We start from the raw sequence: 25,230 nt of genomic DNA on the forward strand, positions 1-25,230 counted from the left end.
CAACTTTGTGTTTCTGTCTCTAAATAACCTATAAATATTTTAAATGATGGGATACAGATTTGCTGTAATAACTTCTTAAAGACTACAATGCCACAGTTTTAATTAAAGTCCTTCTTTGAAAGAAATGCCACTATGTTTCTTTTTCACTATTGTTTTATTTTCTTCCTCACTAAGGTTTAGAGCTTGGACTTAACACCGGGTTCTGAAAGACTGCAGTTCTGCCCAACTTCTACATAGGCATGTAAATTTGCTTATACAATTACTCCTAAAATGGGTGCAGCAGTATATGTCTCTGCATAGCTTGACAGAAAAGTCAATGTAGGGATATCAATGAAATCAGAAGATTCTAAGCAATGAATTAAACATAAGTGTTTACTGAAAGCTACATGCAGCAAACTAAAAGATAGACTTACAAACATGCGGCTTGCCTCATGTCTTCCTCCTTTTTTTCTCTCCACCAAAGGTACATAAAATGCAAAGCAAGAGGATGAATGTAAAAATAAGAGGCGAAACTCACGTAAATTAGAACTCATTCATTAGAATTTGCTCATTCAAATAAGAACAGATCCACTGACATCACTGAGTTATACAGCATGCATAATCTATTAGCACCTGACACTTACTGTAAGATGACAAGCTCTCTATCCAGCACAGTGCAATGTCTAACCTTTAAATTACCCATATGGATAAGCACACTACTCTTGTACTAGGGTATTCATGGCCCCACAGTTATGTATGTGTTTATGTGTTTTACTGAACTGGCTGTCATTGTGCAGTGTCATAACATCGTACCTATGAACCCTCCCTCCATAAAGTTATGTGAGGCATTATTAACAAATCTACAGTCCATGTTTTTATATACAAAATTCTATGAATGGTCCAGATCTTGACTGCAGCATGAGAGCTTGGGTGAAATGAGCAGGATCTACTTCGGTGTTAGCACATCTACTTTATATTGAACACCATATGAAAGTAGAAGCAGCATCTGCCTGCCAAAACATCAAATCTGAACTAACTCTGCTCATTGATAGACTATTTCAGTCAGTGTGCTGTATTTCAGCTACACATGCCTTTTATTAATAATTAAAAATATTTACACACAAAAAACCACAAAAAACCCCCAAAACAAACGAAAAAACCACCACCAACAACAACCAAACCAAACAAACAATAAAACCCCAACCAAACAACCAAACAAAACCAAACAACAAATGTACAGGAAATAATTTTTTTACAATTAAGAACTCTGATCTGTTATGTGCAGAACAAGAGTAGCCTTATTCTTGAATCCTATTGGAATGTGCAAGAAAAGTAATGTTTGATTACTTACATGTATTTTGTTTGTCTGTACACATTCTCAGAATTTGTACTTTAGCAAATAAAATGCATTTTTAAACATGCTACATAATTAAGTTAAAGTACAGAGAAAGACAAACCAGATCAAATAAGGCAGAAATCTCCCAACAGAACAATTGACTTGATCACAGAGGCCTTCCTTCTTTTGAAATCAGACAACATTTCATCAGCATTTCAAATATGCATAAAATAAACTACAATTACTTTTGTTCCCTGTGAGGGGTGAAAATATTCTATGTTGTGTTCAAGTCAAAAATTATTGTCTCTTCTTAAATACAGTAATGACACTTACCTTTCTCTCAGCTACTTACTAAAAGCCCAGAAGTCAGATGACACCACCAGAGAAGTCCAGTAGTTTTACAGCACTTAAAAGTTGACTTCAAGACACAGTTCTAAAGGTTTTGCTTTTAAATGAATGCTGTTCACTACAAATGCCTGGCAAAGGCCCAGATCAAAGTATCAGGTAATTGTCTAAGCAGTCAAAACAGAGAACACTAATTAATTAGTAATAAACATCCTGAATTATTAAAGAGAAAACGTCTTTGATCTTTGTTTCAAAGCAATTTTTTCTTATGGTTGGAGTGCAATATTTCCAAATTGAGGGACCTTTACTAAGCATCTCCTAGCTGCTGAGAAACTGTTGCTATAGAGACTGAAAATGAGGTGGAAGCTGGCACAGTAATGCAGAAAGCACACTGTGCTGTAACAAACAGTTGGTGCAACTAAACAAAGAGGAAAAATAGTAAGTCATACTGGTAATGTCCTAGAATAAGAACTGTTCAGGCTAGCCAGAAAGCTTACACACTCTACAGTACACCCAGATGCTAAGGTTTATGCAGAAGATATATAACATTTGTAAGACACATACATTTATCTTAAAGCCCTTTTTCATAATTTTTTCCAGTTACACTAACACCCAGGTAGTAGGATTCATCAGTGTTATGAATATCCTGCATACATAGCATTACGCAGTAACTTGTGAGAAAATGTGTACCAGAAATTACTACTTATAGAAAACCCAAACTTAGTGATGAATAAGTCTATCAGTGTGTTATAACTGTAACCAGTTTCGAATATGTTACCATATTTTAGCTTTCCTATTATTTTTATTCTTTCTCTCCAAAGTAAAAGCTAGGAAAAGAAACCTTTGCATTCTATTACGCTTCCATGAGGAAAGACCTGAATTTACCTGCAGGCCATTAGGCAAATCTAATTTGAATAATTTAGGATAGAAGAGACATCCAAGACGTTAGTTTTGTCTTTCTCCTCCCAATCTCTGAGAAGAAATTCTTTGTCTGTGGTTTTCAGGTGGTGACTCAGAGTCTGGTAAGCCTTCTTATATATTGTAGAAACAGTTGATTTCCTTCTCGTTAACAGCTGTGCAGTATTGGTGCTGGAATTGCAGTCTGTTTGAACTACTGTCTCCACGGGTAGAATAAAAGAATTTGAAGAGTAAGACTGTCAAATCATATTCCGTATAGAAGAAAACAAATGGAAATACACATTAGAGAAGCTAACTTTTCCTCTCCTGTCTTCAAGGAGCTACGGAACAAACCGGGTAGTTTGTCAAGACTACTGGTAGCATCCTTCCCTACTATGCTCTCCTGAGACATCTGCCTGTGGATGCTCCTCAGAGACTCAGCCAATTTTCTGTGCATACAGTACTAGAAAAGAATGCCCTGGAGACCACTTCCTCATGAAATGAATGATTCCTCACCACTTTCCTCAAGACTTTTTACATCTTATGATGAACTCTTCTATAGACATACTTGTAACAATGATATCTCAGTTCCTGTAAATGTTGCTTCTCCTTTACCCATTTCACATAAGAAACAACACTCTTCCAACTCCCTTGTGATATCTCAGTTTTCTGCGCTCCTCTTTCTAAGACTAGTGAGACCTCCCCCCTCCTCATTCTGCCCATATCAGCTGATAAATAACAAACAAAATCCTCTTGGTTTCTTCACGTAAGATGAAGTCTATCCCTGTTCAGAGTTTGAATCTCCACTTGAATAATGAATTTATTCCAACTGTATGTATCTGACTCAAAGACCAAGAAACTTTTTGTTTTGCTTAAACACTTACATCTGATAAAAAATTAGGTAGTACAATAATACTTCATTTAACATAGTCTCCATCTTTTAAGACACCAAACACATGCAAGTGAAAGTGTTTCCTCAACAATCCTGTTTAGACAATGACTTAATTAATTGCATGTTTGACTTAACACATATAAGTAGTCCCTACAAAACTCAATAAATAAATAAAAAAGATGGAGACAAAAATTATGTATGTAGTCAAATTTTTTGGTTAAAAATCATTTTTGCCTGAGAATATCCATTCTTACACAAGTACTGTGTTTCATTATATCTGAAACAAGAATTCAGAGTTATAAAACCGCTACTCTATGTGTGACAATCTTGCTCAAAATTGTCTTAATATGAACGTTCTAGACATTAAATGATGTTTTTGAAACAGTTTATTGGTCCGAAGAAATAAGTTGTTGGATGTTAATGAAATCCTAGATTCATTAAAGTCAGTAGGAATTTTGCTTTGGTCTCCACATTAAGAATACTATATTCACACTCGTTTTGAAATATTTTTCTGTTTACAGATTTCCAGGTTTTTGATGAGGAAGATACTGTAAAAGCTATGACAATGTTTAGCCTTTCTTCGTAATTTGCTCTTTTGAGCAATGGAAACATTGTTTTAGTATGGGAATTTTCAGCATTCTCTCCTCCAGAGAACTCTGGCTAATGTGAGCCAGAAGGCAAGGTTTCCATCTCTGTAAAAAAAAGCAAAAAAAGCACATATTTTTGCTAACCTCCTAAAACGCTTATACATGCAAGGAGATAAACAGGGCACTCAGATAATACTTGAATAGTATGGCACCCGTACTAAAGTCACAAGAGTAGGCCACAACTAAGCAGTTAGCTGCTAGCAGTGGAAAGCCCCTCTGCTTAGTGTTTAAAGCAGCTACAAGAAGAATGGGACAGCTCTAGAGAAAAGAAGTGCCACACAAGTAGAGAGCAGGCAGGGAAGGACACTCCTATCTAATTGGGAATCTCCTGTTTGGGTTAATCAAGGTCATGATTAGTAGAATAATTAAACTCTGTATTTATCAAGAAAATATTATTGTGCCTGTAGTCCCTTCCTGAGAAACAAGCATGGATAACCAAAAGGCTTATATGCTCACTAAAGGCCCTGGACATTAAGCTCCAAATAGTTTCCCCATTCTTCAGCCTGACCTTAATGCAGAAGAACAGCTCATAGTATGGTAAGTGCTGATATAAAAGTATTGGAAAGAATGTGAAGGAAGGGAGAAAGAAAACTAACTAGGAAAAAGGCCCGTAAGACCTAAAACTAGAAAGGAATGGCTGAGAAAGTGCAGAGATTTGGGAACCAGAGAATAAGGAAAATGTGAGAAAAAATAAAGCACACTTAAAGTTCATCTGTTCTTATTTTGATGAATGATTCTTCTTTCCTTTATATAATCTTAAGAGGACAGAGAATTTGGAAAGCGAAATACATAGGAAAAGCAGCACAGAAAGACTTGGGAGAAGATGAGAGGGTTTTGTTCTGCAAGGGAAAAGCAGACTGTGGATTGAGGGGAGTTTTGCCATGGCAGTATCAGGTAGTCTATAGCCTTCCCACACGCCCCTGAATATTAGGAAAGGACATCGGAGTTGTTCTATAGATTTTTAGTCGAAATTTCTCATATCATTGTGCATTTAAAAAATTAAAGTCATGATAAACTTGGTGTGTCATTAACAAAGCAAAACAGCTTAATCATTTATAATGTAGGGAATCTCTAAAAGATCTTTCACCTATTGTAATTGCAAGAAGTGGCAGATGTGGCTGCCACTTACCAAGATTGCCTTCTCTACAGAAAGCAGGAATGTCTCTTTTTTTAGCCAACTGTCTTTGAGCGTCTCAACCTTTTCTTTTTCTGACTGACTTATAGACTAAAGATATTGAATGAACTGTTTGGTACTGTAACAAATTGAACAATGAGAAGTTTGAGTTCCAATTTACAGTATTTTTTTCTCTGTTAGAAATTAAACTCATTTCTAGTTAGTAAAGAATATTAGAGTATAGTAAAGAATAACTTCAAAAACATACAGTAGTACATATAGTGCAAGTGCTTTTCTAATAATAGCTACTTGAGTTTAAAAAATGTATTTACTCATAACCTAAGATAAAATGTGTCATGCTAAATGTATTATTTATGCTCAGCTTTTATATTCATGATCTGTGAATAGAAACTTATGAAAACAAGGTTGCTACCACGCAGGTGTGCTATTCCTATCACCATGCCCCATGCATGGTTAGCATACATCAGACAAGTACTTGTTATTTCTATTCCTTCCTAAAGGATTTTATATCCATCTTAAATGAAAGGGACATAAAATAAGAATCCATTACTTAAATTTTCATTTAAAACTTGATCTCATCTTTCATAGAGAGAAAAACCCACCTTGCTGCAAATATTCTTTACTAGCGATTTTATCAGCTCCATATGGAAGCATTTCTTTTATTTCCTTTAGTGCAACAAGCTTTTCCTGAGTGGAGAAAAAAAAAAAGAAAAAAAGGCAATTTTAACATCACCCATTCTTTTCATCCACTGTCATTCCTAGCACAAACTTAATAGATGTTAAATTAAAATAATCCTTACATGTTACTAGTATAACTGAAGATCACAAAATCTGACTGAAACTAGAATGTAGATTTTGGGACCAGTCTTTTTAGTATTTTAATATTTAGTCAAATTAAACTCTTTTTGTCTCACTAAGTGACAAGAAGCTCATGATGAAATTACTGCTCGCTGTTTCTGTATTTCCTGAAAAATCCCTAATTCTAGTAAAATCTGGCCTTCATTAATGCAGAATCACAGCCATAAGGATCCCAAAAGATGTCTCCTGGCATAGAACAACTCTGTATAATACACAAACAAAACCTACCTCAGCAGCACAAAACACAGAAACATTAAATTAAAGCTAATATTTCTGTTTTGCATAAAGCCTGCAGAACTTGGAGGTGCAAATTCTACACTTACATGGCTAAATTTATTTTATCATCTCCTTTTTGGACAACAGAACAGTTGTCTGTTCATTTCAATATATAAATACTACCTTACACTTATAAATACCTGGTATCTATCATGCATAAGTGCCTGTGTGCAGTTTGTACATCTAACATTTGGAGTCAATGTCTCAGTATTCAAAGTTATATTGCAACGTACCCATAGGTGGCAGAATGGGCATATTATTAGATAGAAGAAATCCTCACCTGAATCAGATCATGGGCTAAGCGGTCCAGAAGTTCTTGGGTCGTTTTATTCATTTCTAATTCTGTCATGACTTCCCAGTTACCATTCTGGAACCTCACTGGCATAGAGAAGACAATTCCTTCAGGAATGCAAAATTGACCTGAAGAAAAGGGAAAAAATGACTCATTATTTCTGCTTAAAAAATACATCCTCTTCAGTGTCAAAATTAAGTCCTACAGACTTGCAAAAATCTGCAGCTGTAAAATCTTAGTATAAATGGAGACTGCCTTTTCAGTGTACAGTTCAAAGACCACAGAATTACCCTTTTACTGTAACTTTGTATTTTAGTTAGATGTTCATGAATCATAGAACTGTAGAATAGTCCAATCTCTAGTCCAACCTCCCTGCAATGAACAGGGACATCTTTAACCAGATCAGGTTGCTCAGAGCCCCATTCAACCTGACTTTGAATACCTCCAGGGATGGGGCACCTGCCCCCTCTCTGGGCAACCTGTTCCAGTGTTTCACCACACCCATTGTAAAAAATTTCTTCCTGATATCTAGTCTGAATCTCCTCTCTTTTAGTTTAAAACCATTACCCCTTGTCCTATCGCAACAGGCCCTGCTAAAAGGTCTGTCCCCATCTTTCTTTACAGGCCCCTTTTAAGTGCTGAAAGGCCACAATAAGGTCTCCCTGGAGCTTCTCTTCTCCAGGCTGAACACCCGAAGTCTTTCAGCCCGTCCTCATAGGAGAGGTGTTCCACCTCTCTGAGCATTTTTGTGGCACTGCTCTGGACCCACTCCAACAGGTCCATGTCTTGCCTGTGCTACAACACAATTTCTGTAACAATTTTACATCTTTAAAAGGGGATTTTTTAAAAAAAATTTCATACAAGGGTTAAACAGCTGTTGTGAAAAATTCCATTTATTGGTTCACGTAACTACACAAAAAGAACGAGCTTTTATAGCTTAGGCTCTAAGAACACAGAGAGTCCTTGCACAAAACACATACACCAGAAAAGCAGAGATGATCTGCAACAAGACAATATTAACCTAAGATATGCTTGTAAGAAGTGACTATCAAATCACAAGCTTTGGTGATTAAAATTGCTTAGATTTGGAGGTTCTTATCCTGAAATAAACTCTCAGCCTCCACTTATATCAGGATTTGTCTTACAAGTTTATATTAAATTAAAAATCTTGATTAACAAGTAACATTATACATCCTGGGGAAAGCTACAAGAGAATATGAGAAGGAAAAGTATATTTACCTGCAGTAAGTATTCCCACAGAAACGATCTCCCCAGGAGGAGAGCCATGATACCAGTATCTCAGTAAAGTGGCTACTGCATGAGCATGTAACATTCCTGCACAATGAGAGACCTGGGAACTCAGTGAACTCTGTGCAGATAGAAATTCTGAATGGATCCATTCGCTATCAATAAAAAAAGGGAAAAAAAAAAAGACGACAGAAAAAACTAAGATGACTGCAGGAAGGATAGTTTTCTAGAGGAAAAAAGAACTAAACCTGAAGGAAGAAAATAGTCAAAACTTATTCAAACTTCACTGCTGAAGGCAAAGCACTTTAAAGAGAGAAAAAACAGGGTCTAACAAGTGGCTCAAAAGGTAACAAAAAGCACTACTTATCTATGAACATTGTATTACTTTTATAGGTTGCTCACAATACCACAGATGAGAAACATGCTTAACATGTAGCAAAATATAGTTATAAACAAAGTTGGCAGGAGAGTCAGAACTATGCTTAGCACTAGGAACCACTCAACTTCTTTTGCAGACTGAGTAATTCAACTTGAGTTTTCCTTTATGTGCAGCACTACTCAGTAAAGATGAATCTTGAAAACAGAAACCTTTCCTGATGTTTATTAAACAGTTCAGATAAGCATGGATTAAAAGCAGTTCTTTAGTTCTACTTTAAACAAACAAACAAACAAACAACAAATCTGTACTGTACCTATCATAAATCATATTCAACAAAGGACGTGAAAAATTAGCTGGGCCCCAAATAGCAGAGTCATATCCATAAAGTTTTGCATGTGACAAATCAATGTAGTTACAGCCAGTAATATTACCCCAAACAATCATGTCTTTAACTCCTGTAACAGAGGAAAATACATAGATGAACGAAAAGACAGAAAAACATTTTCACAATGTAGGCTGGATTAGGTGACCCTCAGAAGTCACTTTCAAGATGAATTATTCTTCAATTCAGCGTCCTGCCTTGACAGCAGAAATGACTGGATCTGAAAAATGCAACCATGTTCACCATAACACATGAAACCTCATCATAAGCTGAAAAAGGAATATTAATTCATATAATGTTATTGTACATAATAGAGAAAACCTAATACACACTTAGTTGTTAAAAACCAAAACAAATCATATTGCAAACATACAGCAACATTTCTTTTAAAATCCTCTACATATAAATATAGAATGCCTAACAGTAAAAAAATAATAATAATTTAAAAAATCTACCTGCTTTGGTGCAAAAGGAATTTCTCAAATAACCTGCTGATAGGCTCTTCAGCCTATTAACTGTTCTATTTTATTAGGCTCCAGAACATCTAGACTTATAATTGATGACCAGTTCCTACCTCTGCAACACTGAAAGGATCCTAGCGCTGTGCAGGCTGTTGGAGCACACCTTTGCTGTGCAGTGCAGAACTGTGCAAATATAACCAAGCTACAACTGACCTGAGAAAGAGAGCTAATTAACCTAGAAATAATATGACAACACAGTTGTACTATGCTCTAATTATCTGCACAGTAGAATGTTGTTACGTTTATTCACAGTGAGTTTGTGTGTCTCCAAAATAACAATGTGCTGCAGAGCGCGAATGCAATCTTGAAGTCCTAGTTTCTGATCTGCCACACAGCTCAGTCCTTCTTAGTGTATTTTCAGCATGAAATACACACCAGAAGAGCAGGGCTGCGTCCAAGAGTTAGCAAAATAATTTCATGGGATCAGGCACAGACCCAGATAGCAGTAGGCACAGAGAATGGTGGCACCTGCTAATCACACCCTGGCATTCTGTGTAGCCATGCACTTCAGTGGGTGCACTGCTGTGCTTGCACTTCTGCACACACATCAACTGTGCTCTGCAAAGAAAGAGATAGTCTCAAACACGTCCGTCCACTGAATTCCCCAAATGCTACCTGAACACATAAATATTTACCTGTTGCATTCATATTCAGCTTCCTGGCCAGCATGGCTTTAGCTGCACTTTCCCAGGATGTCGCAACTCCAATGACATTTTCAGGCTTAAGGGATGGGCCATATGTCATAATCATCATTGCCTTTAGGTTTACAAAGGTTTTTCCTGATGAAATTACTCTGACCTCACTCTTGGCATTCTTCTCAATCAGGGGAGCATACACTTGACAGATCTCACTCACTTCTCTCACGTAGTACTCAAGGGGCTGGACTTCACAGTTTAAGAGGACGTCATCAAGAACAATGACAACATCGGCTTGAATAAAAGCCTTATCTATTTCTGTGTGGTGTGAAATACTGCGGAGGAGTGGGAACGCCATGTCTTCAGCCTCCATCACAATACCACAAAGAACTTCCTTAAACTGGTCAGCATCGAGCAAATGGATACTGATTTCTGTGGTCATCCCAAACACTTCTCCATTTGCCAACAGAGGGATCAGCTGATAACAGATGGGAGCTGATGCACTGATAAGAGAAGGATATAGAAAAATTATAGTTAATGACTAACCACTACTTGTTTGGAAGGATTACATAAATAAACACAAAGATATTTCTTTCATGTTTGATTATGATTAAACAGACTATTAGCTTAGATCCTTTACTGTTCCTTCTGTCATTTTAACAGGTTAAAACAGTTGCGTCCTCCTTTTATTTGAAGGTTTTTCGATCCTACCCATTTCAGTCAATACTATCACTTAAAAACTGGTGTCTTTAAGAACCACACTTTTTTTAAGGTGTTCTGTTTGGACTACCAGAAATACAGAAATTTCTCAAATAAAAACTGCAAGATACTCTTTACTTACTTAAATGTTTCCAAAAACATTTAATGCAAGATAATTGCATTACAAAATTCCTAGCTTATTTTGTAAATACTTGCTTTTTCCTAAGGCGATCTTCAGTCTAAATGTTGCCTGTTCACATCCCTCAGTTAAACTGGTGCAAAATGTAACAAAAGTAGAAATAATTTCTAAATTATATACTGAGCGCTCATAGTGAGGGCTCCAGAACCTAGTTCAAATCAGCAAATTAAGGGGATTTGTGCATAATTTCAGATGGTTACACCTGTTATATGTGATAGGAAAAAGTGCATTCTTCTGAAGCTGAGTGAAACTTCATAGATGTTCTTTTTACTCTCACCTTGTGATCCAGATCTGCAAAGGCTTGATAAGACTTTTAATTTCTTCCTCTTCTTTTTCAATTTCAATATGCACCTGCAGGTTCTCCTCAGCAATAGCTAACATTTCGTCACTCAACATTGTTGAGGTGACACCATAATAGTGCTAAGAACAAAAAAAATGATCTCTAATCAAATGACGACCCAAACACAGGTAACATTAGAAAGGGGGGCTTTATTTTACATTTGAAGGAGGTATGTAGAACAACAATCTTCTAAGAAAATACGGGTTTATAGTCATTACCTGAGCATATTCCAGAAAATCATTAACACCTCCCAGAAGCAGGCCCTTCCCTCCACGGTCCAACAGCTCTCTCCAAATGATAGGAGACTGGCTGTGTTTCCATCCATTCGTTTCACAAATGTCACGAAGCCACTGCTAACGTAAACATCCCCAACAAAAGGTTTTAATACTTTTTCACATTTGATAACACTTAAATGTTACAGCTATAAACATTACTTCATAATTACAAGGTGCTTCACCACTTACGTACCAGTGTGCACAAAATGGAGGAATGACTTAAAGCGAGGTATGGTGATACACTGTGATACCTCAGCGAAAGAGCAAAAGGTCTTACTTCTGCTTGGTTTTGCTGCTGTAATTTTGCTCAGTTGTCTTAGCAGTACTAAAGATAGCAATGTTGTGAAGTATCCAGTAATCTGAGGATTGCTATTTAGCTGCAGAAGGTACGTAAGCTGCAGAGGTTAATTGCTATTCACTTAACTAAGTTACTTGGCTGAGCTACCAAGCAAAATGGATATTAGGAAAAAATTATTCCCAGAAAGGGTTGTCAGGCATTGGAACAGGCTGCCCAGGGTAGTGGTGGAGTCACCATCCCTGGAGGGGTTTAAAAGGCGTTTACATGAAGCTCTTAGGGATATGGCTTAGTGCTAGAGTTGGGTTATGGTTGGACTCGATGATCCTGAGGGTCTCTTCCAACTGAAATTATTCTATGATTCTATTCTAAAATGTTAAGAGGTAATAAACATGATAGTACTGTCTATCTCATGAAGTAATACTGCAATTTTTTCTGTTTCTTATAAGAACTACGGTGCAAACAAGGCAACATGTCTACAGCAAAAGTACTCAGAAAGGCCCATCCACATTATAAACAAACACATCAGATTTAATTTCAGACTTCTATTGTAATTCAAAGCCCTTGAATGCCAGAAATGTTCTTGACAAGTAATAACTCTGAGGCATACATAATCACAGTGCGCTAAAGATTTACAGGCTGAGCAGTCACTTATACATAATAAAAAAATAATAAACTTCAACTTCTTACTAGCAAAATGGGTTTAGGCTGGTGCTCATTTTGTGCCCCTCTTCTGTGGGAAGACTCACGAGAATGCCAGTCTCTCACAACATTCAAACCCTCCCTCTGGCTGGCTCTCGTAGCCAAAGCTGCTCCCGCAGCACCATGATCATAGAATTATTTCAGTTGGAAAAGACCCTCAGGATCATCGAGTCCAACCATAACCTAACCTAACTCTGGCACTAAACCATGTCCCTAAGAACCTCGTCTAAACACCTTTTAAACCCCTCCAGGGATGGTGACTCCACCGCTTCCCTGGGCAGCCTGTTCCAATGCCTGACAGCCCTTTGTGTGAATAATTTTTTCCTAATATCCAATCATCTAAACCTCCCCTGGTGCAACTTGAGGCCATTTCCTCTTGTCCTATCACTTGTTACTTGGGAGAAGAGACCAACTCCAACCTCCTTTCAGGCAGTTGCAGGCAGCGATCAGGTCTCCCCTCAGCCTCCTGTTCTCCAGGCTGAACAGCCCCAGCTCCCTCAGCCGCTCCTCATCAGACTCTACCCACATATCAAAACACTAAAACAGAACAAGAAGAGGCATACTATAGATAAGCACTTTACTTGCTTTGTAGAGCACTGGGACATCTACCACCCCTTACCTCCCATTTGTCAGGGTGCTGAGTGATCTTGTGGACCCTGAAGTGCGGCAGGTTCGCCTGCAGGTAGTCAGCCAGGAGCTCAGCCTTGGCATAGTAAGGGCAGTTCGCCTTACCTGCGAACACAGCGACAACACCGCGTATGGAACGTTTGATGACAAACGACCGGTAAGGGGCTTAACGGTGCAAAGGTCTCTAACGGCGCCTCACCTGCCAGCACGAGCTTGGCCATGCGCGCGCCGCCCCCCAACGGCCGCCTCGCCGTTGCGCGGCAACGCGCCGCGCGCCGCGGCAGTTTGACCCTCGGCTCGCGCCGTCTCCTCTCGCGAGGCCCGCCGAGAGCGCGCGGGCTCTCGGGGCACCCCCGCTGTCATGGCGCCGCCGCCGCGTGCGAGGTAACGGCTACCGGGCGCGCGGGGAGCGGGGGCCCGCGACCCGCCCGTCCCCTCCCTTCCCCGCGCGGCTGAGGCGGGCGGCGCGGGCCGCGGGTTCGAGTCCCGTGCGGAGCCGCCCAAAGGGCCTCAGTCCCCTTGGGGCCGGGCGGCCGGCCGGCCTGCGGCACCGCTACCCTGCACCCTACCCTACCCCCCGGGCAGCTCTGCCAGCCCCGGACAGGCGGGGTTCTGCTAACCGGACCCACCGGAGCCCTGCCGGGAGATACGTCTCCTCGGAGAAACGGCAGTTGGGAAGAGACTCTTCCTCCCGGCGCAGTTTTTGGTTAAAACAAAACAAAGCTGACACCCAGGATGAGTTAGACTTGTGTGGAGACGTTTGACCTAAACGAGACACAATAAAAGTCCTTCTACAAATCACTTTGCAGAGATTTTTTTTTTCCTTGCAAATGGTGTGCGTAGATTTGGCGGTTTGCTTTATGACTTGAAAATCTGGTAACTCTGTAATTTTCAATTCTCTTTACAGATAAGTGATCTTATGCGGTTTCTCCAGGACTGTTTCCACCGGTAGAACTTCACTGAACCCTCACTTTGAGTTGGCATTTCAAACCTATGCACGAGACATTAGCAAAAATGAATAATAAAATAAGTTATTTGTTAAATACTGCCCGATGCGTGCATAGATGCAATTTTGTGCTCAATCCGAAATCTTCAGCTATAACAAGAAAACACATTCTATGGATTGGCACATACAGGGATCCCCTGGAAAATGTGAACTTCAGGAAATTATTTTTAAATGTATTTCCTTCTCTGCATGGATCACCTCTGCGATTTCTGTCTCAAAAGATAGATGTTTTTAGCACAGATGCTAAAATACAACCAGAGAAGAACACAGAGGCTTTGATGAGTGAGCAGGTTCCCCAACACTCCTTGGAACTTGAAAAGCTGGATGATTCTGGGAGCTTCAAAGGGAAGCACGTAATGGATCAGAGTGAACCGTTCTTTAATAGTCTCCAGAACTGCACCTGCCCTTGCGATGTACTGGACTTGGCTTCAGAGTCTGCTGTTTCCACTAAGCACTTCACCAACTGTTTAACGACACTCTGGAGGCTCTTCAAAAACCTGTCGGAAGAGCAGCAGCGTTACGAGAAGCAGCTGATCTTTGAGCACCCAGCTTTCGTCAAGCTTTGTCAGCAGCTGCTGCGGGACTCCCGAAAGATGACGCGGGGTGACCTGGTGTTCAGTCTGCACGCTGCGGTGAAACTGGGCATTCCTCAGAACACTCTCTTAGTCCAGACTTTGGTGAGGGTGTGCCAAGTAAGTAGCAAAATCCTTCTTCCCCAAAACTTGGGCTGAAACCTCAGGGCTCATCCTGGGAGGCTGTGCAACATCGGAGAGAGTTGGGGTGCAGGCCTCGCTTAGTCTGATGTTCCATGGAAACAGGGCTCCCGTAGTTAATTTGTGTATACTTCTAATTTCCTTCATCTTTGAAACCACTGCCTGATTTCAGACAAATTTAACATACAGGAGAAATCTCAAAAATCATTACCCTTTCCAAATCAACTCAGTTTGACTATGTGAGACCTTGGAGGTCACTGCAGAATTAAAGCTTATGAACTGACTTCTGGAGGAAAAGATAAGACAGTGGGTACAGATTAAGAGTGGTCAGTTTTCCTTACCTGAAACTTTTACTGGTTTGAAGTAATCTGACATTGTGAAAACTCTTTAACAGGAGAAGCTCAATCAACTTGATAACCGATGTCTCTCAGTTTTGGCAACTACTTTAGCAGGGCTGGAAAAAGACAAGAATGTGAGCGCTCTTCAAGCTGGATTACAGTGAGAAAAATACATCTTTTGCATGTTCATATTTAAATATTGTTTAAATATATATGTCTTTTAGAAATCCTGGAGGGAATGTCTGTGCATAAAACACGTGTTGTGGTTTTAGTACTTAAATGATCTTGAGATAACTTGAGATAACAGCTGTACAAGACAGTGATTTTTGGCATTGTCTTTGCAGTTTAAAACTGAAAGGCTATGACTGCGTAGGGTACTAGACTGCTCTGCAGGGGATTCATATGCTGACTGCGGCTCTCCCACTGTGGTATTTTTGTGATACCGATCAAGTCACTTCACATATCTATGCCTCTGTTTTACCTGTGTGTAGAAAGGAGGTAGTGGGACTAGCTTATTTTGAGAGATGTTTTGATTTGTCATGATGAAAAATGCTATTTAACAGCAAGGGAATATTGTCTTTTAATTTATTAAGTAAAAATTAAGACAAATTTAGACTTTGTGTCCAGCAAGGCCGCCTGTGTAGTGCTTTATCAGAATAACTTCTTTGGCTGTAGTGATTTTTTTTTTCTGGGCTAATGAGTTTTATACGGCTAACCAGTCTGCTCACTCCTGGGATTTTTACTGAGGTTGTCACAAAATTTGCCATGGATTAGTACTTCTGGTCCTGTGTCAGGTCCTGCTGTGAGAAGGTGGATGTGTTATGCAAAAATCAGGTTCTCCTGGAAGCTCAGGTAGACAGTTCTTGTAAGTTGATAGAAAGCAGGAGATCAATCAACAGCTTTTTCTCTGTCTTGATGTCTGGAGCTCTTACCCATTTGCAGGAAGCCACATCTGCAGGGATGAACTTCAGAGCAAGTGCACTGCCTTAGAAAGTGACACTTCATATATTTGTAGCTGTACAGGGTTATTTACGGGTGATTCACACATAACAATTACCTCCCTCTGAGCCAAAACAGGAGGTGCTGGGAATGCAGAACTCCTTCATCTTGTGCCTATCATTCCTCTGTGTTAGGATAACCCCTTCTGTTCTGCAGCCCACAGCACTGCTTGTTTGGTTTTTTTCCCTCAGTTGCACTAGGTTGTTGTCAATGTCTGTTTCCAAGTTTCAGAACTTGCCAGCACATAGATGATTCTGTGATACAAATATCCTTTTTTTTTTTTTTTCCTGCAGAGTAGAATTAATTCCTTGAGGCTTAACAGCACTCATATCTGCAGAGTCACATGTGCAGACCGGAAAGGTGCCCCTGCTGTTAATGTATCAGCAAAAACACTCATCTATCAGGATAACATTAATAAAGCATAAATAACTATTTCTGTGTGGGAAAATATCCATGCTGCAGCTATATCATGTAGAGTTATGCCAGCCTTGCAAAAAAGAGGGTGGGCGAGGAGCAGAGAATTACAGATTTAACTTGGGAGTCCATCAGTGAGGGAGAGTGGGGGTACCTACCTGTTTCTGCTGAAATGAGGAAAGCTCTATCAAACAGTCACTCTCTAGCTGAAGGCTTTGTGTGTGTTTCTTCATCAGATTACTAGTGGAGCAGCGCATTCCAAGTATCAGAGACATCTTCATGCTGCAAAACCTGATGAAATGCATGGGAAAAGATGCTCCAGTCTTTCTGAAAAAGCAATTAGAGGTAAATTTAGTTGCAGGCTCATTTTTACTTCCACAAAGCCTGTGCTCTTGCATCGTTTATAAATTGTGTGTGGTTCTTTCCAGACACTCAAAGAGATAATCTCATAGTTCTGAACAGCATTTGCTATATGAGTCATAGTCCAGTTTTATCTGCAGGAGGAACTTAAATTTGGACACTGGGGATACCCCACCATGAAAGGGGGCAGAAAGCAATGGAGATGGTAGAAAAGGAATCAAGGCAGTAAAATATCAGCACCCTCACCTCTTGTTTGGGTTGGCAACTGGTATTTCGTAGAAGCAGTTACAGGGTGTTCCCTGATTCCCTTGCCCAGCTTGTGGCTGGAAGACCAGAAGACAGCAGACTAGAGGACCGATGGGAGTGAGGTGCCAGGAGAACTCGTCTAGCTCGTGGCCTTCTCTTTCTCTGTGTCTGAAAGGTCCCCTGGGAAATACAGTGGCTGGGAGAAGGTTTTATGGTAGGGTGTACTGGGTTTCGTCCCCTGATTATAGACACTTTTTGAAACCTTCTTTCAAACAGGGCCTGCTAAGGTTTTCATCACATAGCCGAAGGGCTCTGACGTCAGAGTTCGTAATAGTATTAGTGGGGAAGTGAGGGAAGATAGCAGTGATGGGAAACTGGGCAAGAATAGGGCAGTGCAGGGGGCTCACGCAATGTGTTAGACTTAAGTAAATCAGGAAACCTCAGACAAGGTACCACTTCTTACAAGATGATGAGACACTGGCAGAAGATGTGGTAGAATGTGGAACCAAGAGAAAAGTAACCTTTCCATTTGTTAACTGAAGGGAGCTCTTAATTTTGTGAGCCTACAGGGTGCTATTTGTAATACTATATAATTTCTATTGTAGATGCATTTTATGTTTAACCTTTGATAGGCATGCAGTAAGAATATTGTGTTTTAATAGCCAATATACTTTGTAGTCTCATTTTTACTGTCATTTATATCAATCTAATTACTGCTTTGATAAATGAAGTCTCTTTTGTGGCATCAGAGCTGACCTTCTGTGCCTCAGTCTGCATTTGTAGCTGGGTGTTTGTATTAAAGGTACAGCACTCGGTGTGCTGTTGGATCACTTTGAAGGCTTACAGCTTTCATGTGCATCCAAAACAGTAATTGGAGCACTATTAAATAAGTCAACTATGCCAATTATATTTTTGCTACATTTTTAAGAGTTGGTAGAAGGTACATATTCACAGTATTTGGAAATAAGCTCTACTGAGACTTCTTTCTTTTAAAAATCCATATAAAGGCAAATTTCTGGGAATTTGCATGGCGACATGGCTGTACAACAGTTGATCTGCTATAATTGTGTAGTAAGAAATTGAGAGTAGTTACTTTATGCTTTTGTTGTTTGTTGCTCCTTTTTCTTTCATATAAGTCTGAACAGGCTAAGAAAGCAGTGATAATATACCTGCAGAAGGAAGGATTAATAAACTCTAATTCACTTTAGATGGCAGTTCTGAAGGAGATAGACCATCTGACTTTCTCGAATGCTCTGCGTGTGTTTTTTGCTCTTGCTGCAATGAATTATTGTTCCATTCCAATCCTGAATGCCTGCAGTAAAAAGATCCAGGGTAAGAAAAAACATGTTTATTACATTTCCCTTCTTTATACTAAATTCTTCCTAATTATTGTCTCATCTCCCTTTTCTGATTTCCTTTAAAACTTAGGAAACATCTTTGCCTTACAAGATATTATAGTAATGCAGAGCCATTTGAAAAGCGGCAAGACAGAAAATTACTTATTGATAATGAAAGCAAATAATTCTTGTCATCTCCGGCCTTCTTAACATTTACCTGAACTATATATTTTTCTTTACATTTTTCTGTATGCAGAATTTAGGAAAAAGAGTTGAATTCTAGCAAGAAAAAGTAGATTTCAGATAAACTTTTAAAACAAATCTGAATTGGAAATGGACATCTTACAGGATGGATTGGTGGCTTAGTGTGATTAGTTGATAAACTAAAGGGAACAGAGTGTTTCCCTGATTAACTGGATTTCATTATTGAATGTTGCTTAATTGACCTCATGCTGCAGCCCAGAAAAAAAATAAATAAACTAATGCTTTCACCTCTCCATACCTTTAGAATACATTTCTTAAGTATATGTGGTCAGTATGTATTGATTCAGACTTAAAATACATGTGAATTCGTGTCTAAAAACCATTAAGATAGCAAAATAGCGTTCTTAACATAAATGAAGCAGGAGTGTTTGGGCTGCCTGTACGGCCTCTGTTTGTCATAGTTGTTCATAATGTGTTAGGACACTGTCTTTAATAACGTATACTGGGTTTTCCACACTCAGTACACAAACTAGGTGGCATACACAGAGTGAGCAGCTACTCTATTTTTTTTTGCATTTTTTCAGTGCATGTTTTCAGGTCTTACATGCTGCACATCATGTAAATGATGCTCTGAGGACAGTGCAATTAATTGCTGGACAGAAATGACCCCTATCAGAGGCTGGAGATGGATTAGGAAGAGGAAGGAGAGGCACGCTTTGGGGGCCATGGGGCAAGGGAATTCTCCAGCAGGTTCTCCACATCCTGTGCTTGGGCTCTTAAGAACGTAGCCCTCTCTTCCATAGCTGGAGACCTGACCAGAATTGTTGTAACTGTGTACTTCATGGGTACTTATTGAGATAATTTTTGCAGCAGCAAGGGAGTGACCTAGTGCTGATACTAGTTCTCTAATTCTGCAGAAGAGAGAAGTTAAGGTCAAAGTGTCCAGTAATACGAATCCTGGAACAGAAGATGTTCTGGGAACACAATCTTCTTGCTTCTGTTGTTGATTTTTCCCCTTTTGGTGATTTATCCTTTCTAGCTTGGTCCTGACTCGCTTGGTTTTCTCCTATCTCTCAGTTTCTTCCATGTGATTTACTCAGTTGATTTTGCCTAGCCAGTCTGTCTGTTCCACAGTTCCTTGTTGTTTGGGTTTTTTTCCCTCTTCCATCCTTCAGCCAAACTGTTCCCACAATATCTCCAACCTACAACTCCCATTGCTTTGTATCATTTGTCCTTTTTTGCTCTTCTGTTACAGAAAATGTCCATGATGTTCCATTTCGGCCGTTAATTCTCATTCTGGAAGCTTGTTACAATCTCCAGTACCGTAATGTAAAACTGTTCTCAGCATTAGCAGACTATGTTCATTCTGCTGCCTGCCTTTGGGACAAAAGACAGGTGAGTTTCAGACCAAATAATTTAGAGTGGTACAAGTAGCATAAAACATTTCTGGTGCTTTCTATTTTACCTTACTTCAAGTTTGTGTTTGGTCTTTAGAGAACAGATTTTTTATGAACACCAATCTGATGAAGTTTATACAGTTAATTTTTTAAAATGCTCTTCTGTTTATCGATGAACAAGTAAATAAGAAATAAAAGAGGTGTTACAGTTTGAAAAAATTGCTTTCATTAAAAATGCCTGTTATGAAATCAACAGATAGGATCCACTTTACTGGCTTTCTTGACCTTATAATTCTCTGTTTTCTTTTAGATTGTCCTTCTCCTTTCTGCCTTTGAGACACTTGGTTTTCAGCCTCGTGAGCTGATGGGTGTTTTTGCTGAGAAGGTGACACAAGACCCCGAATTCCTCAACTTGAAAAACCTTTTGATTGTTCTCCGAGTGTATTCAAGACTCTACTATGTTCCCAGAGGCCAAAAGAATCTGTAGGTTTTCATTTAGAATGCCTGATAATACGTTATGTAGTCATTATAGAGTAATGTATGGCAACTAAGTTGTGAAAGAATTCATAATCCTGTTTTATTAATCTGTAAGGTAAATTTGCTATGCCTTTTCACATTTTTTCTACATAGGAATTTTTCTCTGTAATTGAAAATTGAGACCTTGGTTCTAGACTGACCAGGCTACTAAATCTGTTAGTAGGCAGCTGTGTCCTCAAAGAAGAATCAAAAGCTAATGTTAGTTTATGCAACATATGATTATACAATAGAATAAAGATTTCTGAGTTGTGTTTTTCTTTGAAATCTGTATTTTCTATAGCCTTATTTGTGTAATTAGATACTTTTCTTCTGCTTTTGGAAAAGGTTTTTTGAGACTCTTCATAGCTGCTTGATTAAGTACCTACCTCAGATTTCCAACACAGAACTGCTGAAGGCAGCATATTCACTTTGCATCTTAGGGTATCTTCCTCATCAGGCACTTGATGAGCTGCTGCAAAAGGACAGCAGGAACGAACTTCTACTATCAGGTCAGGCCTTACTTTGTAATGTTCTTTTTTTAAAAAGGATAGTCCGCCTCTGGACATAACTTGTTGTAATTGTTTTCAAAATTTAGAACTTAAAGAATGCAAATGTGATTTATATTAAAGTTGAAGTCCTTAAGACAAAGCTAATGTAGGTGATCTAAGTGATCTGTTTCTGTGCTAGGGCATCCAGCTTATTGTCTTGGGTCCCATCGTGGCAATAGTTTAATAGTAGATGTATGCATGGAGAAAGGTGAATATGAGATTTGTGGAAATGGTAGGAATGTGTAAGAGCCAGGGGTTCTATCTTCGACAGATGTTCAGGAATTTTTAAAAACACAAGAAGTCTAAACCTTTGTAAACCAACTTTAGTACCTGGACTCATGAGTAAAATGGATTTTTCGACTGCTTCAGGTTACAATGGGGAACTTGAAATGGTTTGTAGGAGAATTTGGTTTCCATATTACAGTTCTGTACAGCCAGTAGAGTAGTTGAGCAGAGGAGAACTGCAGTGTACAGTAAAACACTGCCTGCTGTGACTGAACCTGAAAGCTGCAAAGCTGTAACTGCTTAGAGTTTGTACTTAGTACTCTGGAAGTACAGTTTCAAAATTATGGCCAAGTCTGATATCCTTTCTTTGTTTTATAAATACCCTTCTGCTTGTCTGGATTTTATAAATGGTTTTTATACATGCTCTCTCATTCCATGTTCTCCTTAGGTTTCCTGTAATAACCGATAGCATGCACAGAGCTGTGTACAGTAGGGGGGAAAGACTGAATGAATGGGCAGGTTCCAGCCGTGGTCTTTAATATTATAATTAGTGAATTGATGGTGTATATTTAACAAGATATTGAAGATACTCAATAATATTCAGTAAAAAAACAATTGGGTTTTGATTTCTGGATTGAAATTAATTTGCTCTGCCAGAACAGACTAGAAATGACAGTAAAATGAAAAATTCTGTGAAATCACAGAATCATTTTGGTTGGAAGAAACCCTCAAGATGATACATTGGATGTAATTTTTTTTTGTATCCTTTTTCAGATGATCTTTACAAAGAACAAAAGGAAATGATGCTTCGCTGTGTGAAAACATGTATGGAACTTGACAGCCCTTCCTTCACAAAGCCTGCATTGGTACCAACTGAGAATGGCTCCTCATTAGTATCTCTTAATCTCAGAAAGGCTCGGGAGGCACTGATACAACTTCTGGGAGATGAGAACATGTTTCGGCAAAACGTTCAGCTACCATATAAATATCATATCGGTATGAAGCCAAATTACTGTCATATTGTTTTCAATATAGATTTATAATCCCTAAAATAATAAGGTGGTTAGAAATTTGCATAGGGTACAAGTGCTTTAAAGTGCAACACTTTGAAGACACAGTCTTGTAACTAATGATGGACTTGATTGGTGAATCTACTTTCTAGGATGCTTCTGTTAAAGTATTTAAGTCAATTTACTAAAACATTATGATTACTTTTATTTACGAAACTGCTTTGGACTTTTTGTTAAGCTTCAGTGGGCAGATGTTAATTGTATATAAATCCAATGTGGCCAACTGCTAAACTATGATTTCACTCCCATAAAGTCAGATCTACAGTTTTGAAAACTGAATGTGGTTTTGGTTTTGTTTTTTCTGGAGATGTGCAAGTTGTAGCTGTCTATACTGGTTGCAGGGAGGGAAAAGCCATCAGTAATATATAAATTATTAGAGAACAGCAATTAGAGCAGTGACGGTATGTGTTAACTTTTTCAAATGAGCTGTACATTTGAAAACAATTTGAACAATTAATGTTCAAATGAGAACATTAATTGTAACCTCTTGCAATGCTGAATGTTTTGTTGTTTTATTTTCAGATTTTGAAATCAGAATGGATTCAGTCAGAAAGAAAGTGCTTCCAATAACTGCAACAGATGATGGTGCTGACTCAAGTGTTCAAAGGTGTCTTTTTTGACTGCGTATTTTTTCTAGCAGGGTAGTTTTATTTATGTGTATTCCATCCAGTTACTACTTTGATTCATGGATTTGCAGAAGCAAAGTAGATAACTAACTTGTTATTTGTGCTCACTGAAATATACAAAAGTTGCCATGCTGGTTCAGAGCAACAACTCATCCAGGTCACTACCACCTGCTAAAACTTAACATTCCAGAGAAAGAGGCAGGAAACATCCCAGTAATCTGATACTCTTGTAATGGAGACAGGTTTTGAAGTATGACTGAAATCCCTTCAAAAAAATTGCTGCATTATGGTTTTAAAATTCCAAGTATTTGTGTGTCCAACTAAAGTGTTCAGTTATTCTCCTGATGTTATGGCAATTAATTCAGCTGCTGAAATATATTTGAATAGAAAGGATCATCATATCCACATTTTAGGTGATTAATTTAATCTTGTGTAGAAGAATGACCTCTCAGTAACTGAAGTGGGACATACATCATTGAAGTAACACTTAAATAGAATTGGGTAATACTTAACATTTGTGTGCTGGATCACTGCACAGCAATGTGTTTTGTATACTTTGCTTTTTGGGAGAAGGAGAGCTAGTGAATTGTGTAACAAACTCACTGTCAGGCTTCCAAAGCATTCAGCTTTCCTCTCCTTTCCAAGTAGGTTTTTATGGCAGGAACTAACTAATTCTGAATATTAGCAAAGGATCAAAGTAAATGCAGAAGCTGTCAAAATAATGTAGCATTTTGAATGCTCTATTTCCTTTTCATTGTGGGAGAAGTGGACATCTAAGGATTTAATTCTGCTGGAGGAATTTGGGTAGATGCTGGTACTTGTGTGAAGTCCACAGAAGAAGAGAGGCTCTAAATTACTTAAGTCTGGAAAAGGATAATGAAGTTTGTGCAGTCCTAATATTTTTGCCTACCAGAAAGACAGCTGTATATTCTGCAGTGTTAAAGGACATCATTGAATCATTGTCCTAAAAATGCTTATTCTGCATTTGTACAATGGAGTCTTCCCTACTCTTCTTGGTTGCAGATTGGCTTTTCTCTTTGTTCCTCTGTCTGCCTTCTGTGTGGGTACAATGCACCCCCAAGGGAAGCTGGCAATGAAGCAGCGGCACCTAAATAAACTGGGCTACCATGTGATTCTGGTAAGAGAGCCCTGTTACTCTCTCTGTTTCAGTCCTGTTATCAGCACGGTGCTGAGTATGTTTGGTAGAACAGACCTTGTAGGGAATGGTGACCCTTCTCCAGAGTGGTCATTGTATATCGTCTCTACTTAGAAGGTGGTGATGGTGGTGTCACTAGGGAGAAACAACAGAGGAACTCTGAAAGATAAGCTACCACTCAGCATTATCAGCAAAATAAATATAATCGTAGTTCAGGAAATAAAAAGAAGCCACTGAATTGCTTTGTACTTAAAAACCTATGTGACTTGGGCTGATTTCCCTGATTTTTATAGAATGAATGGTTCAAGTCAACTTGTTTTCAAAATAGAACTCCCTATGGCCTTCCCATGACTAAGTGCTTGGTTTGTGGGACAGGGTAGTTTGCTAAAGACAACAGAACTAATATACCTTTCCCTTTTCCTTTCTTCCAGGTCCTGAACAAGAAGTTTCAGGAAATGACAAACGAAGATGCAGTTGAGTTTTTAAAAGGAAAAATTTATTCAGAAAATGCTTTCCATTTTTCTGAAGTCACTGTGCAGGATAATTATTAAAATAAACCAGCAGTTTTGGATCTCCTGATCTCTATTTTCCTGTGCAATTACTGTAAGGTTTTAATGGAAGAGATAAGCAGTTTTATGAACAACTGCCTACTCCAAAGTATTACAGATTGAGAAAAGTTTGTAAAGTATCTGCTGATAGCGAGGGTTTTCTTTTGTGAAGTGAGAGTGGGTTTTCTTTAGTGGAAGGAACTACTTAATTAATCCACAAAGCATCCTGGTATCTATTGCTGTTGGGTCAGGGAAAGGATGTGACCATTTCAAGTGCTGTTGGAACCTGGTCTACAAAGATGCACTAGAAGGATTCTCCCCAACATCCCCCCACCACCATCTCCTGTGTTAATCTTTATGCAGAACTATAGAAGGTAAAGCAGTAAATAACACAGCCTAAGGGCTATATTAAGGAATCCGAAGTTACGTGAAAAATTTCTGAGGAAATCAAATCTCGCCCAGTTTTCAGAAGTTCAGGCCAATAATGCTTCTGTTAGCTGTGTGCTTTTACTGTTGAACCTTTTGCTTCACTGCTACTGTAATAGATTTCGGTACTTCTCACTAGAAG

The 25,230-nt window shown here is 38.8% G+C and overlaps 2 protein-coding genes across 3 annotated transcripts; one reads left to right on the plus strand and one right to left on the minus strand.

Moving 5' to 3' along the window:
* Positions 1-1,735: 1,735 nt before the first annotated feature.
* Positions 1,736-13,189, minus strand: MDH1B (malate dehydrogenase 1B). Its single transcript, XM_065638017.1, has 10 exons — positions 13,159-13,189; positions 12,952-13,064; positions 11,279-11,413; positions 10,998-11,140; positions 9,823-10,325; positions 8,598-8,739; positions 7,897-8,060; positions 6,646-6,785; positions 5,834-5,918; positions 1,736-1,791 (listed from the first exon to the last, which is right to left on the minus strand). The coding sequence occupies exons 1-10, from the start codon at positions 13,178-13,180 to the stop codon at positions 1,736-1,738; spliced, it is 1,503 nt and encodes a 500-aa protein (XP_065494089.1). The 5' UTR covers positions 13,181-13,189.
* A 94-nt stretch (positions 13,190-13,283) lies between these two features.
* On the plus strand, positions 13,284-24,693 carry FASTKD2 (FAST kinase domains 2). Of its 2 annotated transcripts, none has more exons than XM_065637856.1 (12): positions 13,284-13,343; positions 13,867-14,657; positions 15,073-15,176; positions 16,666-16,774; positions 18,244-18,367; positions 19,832-19,971; positions 20,284-20,456; positions 20,835-20,998; positions 22,037-22,258; positions 22,855-22,939; positions 23,982-24,096; positions 24,546-24,693. In XM_065637856.1, the coding sequence occupies exons 2-12, from the start codon at positions 13,953-13,955 to the stop codon at positions 24,663-24,665; spliced, it is 2,061 nt and encodes a 686-aa protein (XP_065493928.1). In that variant the 5' UTR covers positions 13,284-13,343; positions 13,867-13,952; the 3' UTR covers positions 24,666-24,693. The 2 variants fall into 2 exon arrangements, with proteins under 2 accessions (XP_065493928.1, XP_065493929.1); XM_065637857.1 differs by having other exon boundaries at positions 13,867-14,642.
* The last annotated feature ends 537 nt before the right edge of the window (positions 24,694-25,230 follow it).

The sequence above is a fragment of the Caloenas nicobarica genome, chromosome 6 (genome assembly GCF_036013445.1).
Source record: "Caloenas nicobarica isolate bCalNic1 chromosome 6, bCalNic1.hap1, whole genome shotgun sequence".
Taxonomy (NCBI): Eukaryota; Metazoa; Chordata; class Aves; order Columbiformes; family Columbidae; genus Caloenas; species Caloenas nicobarica.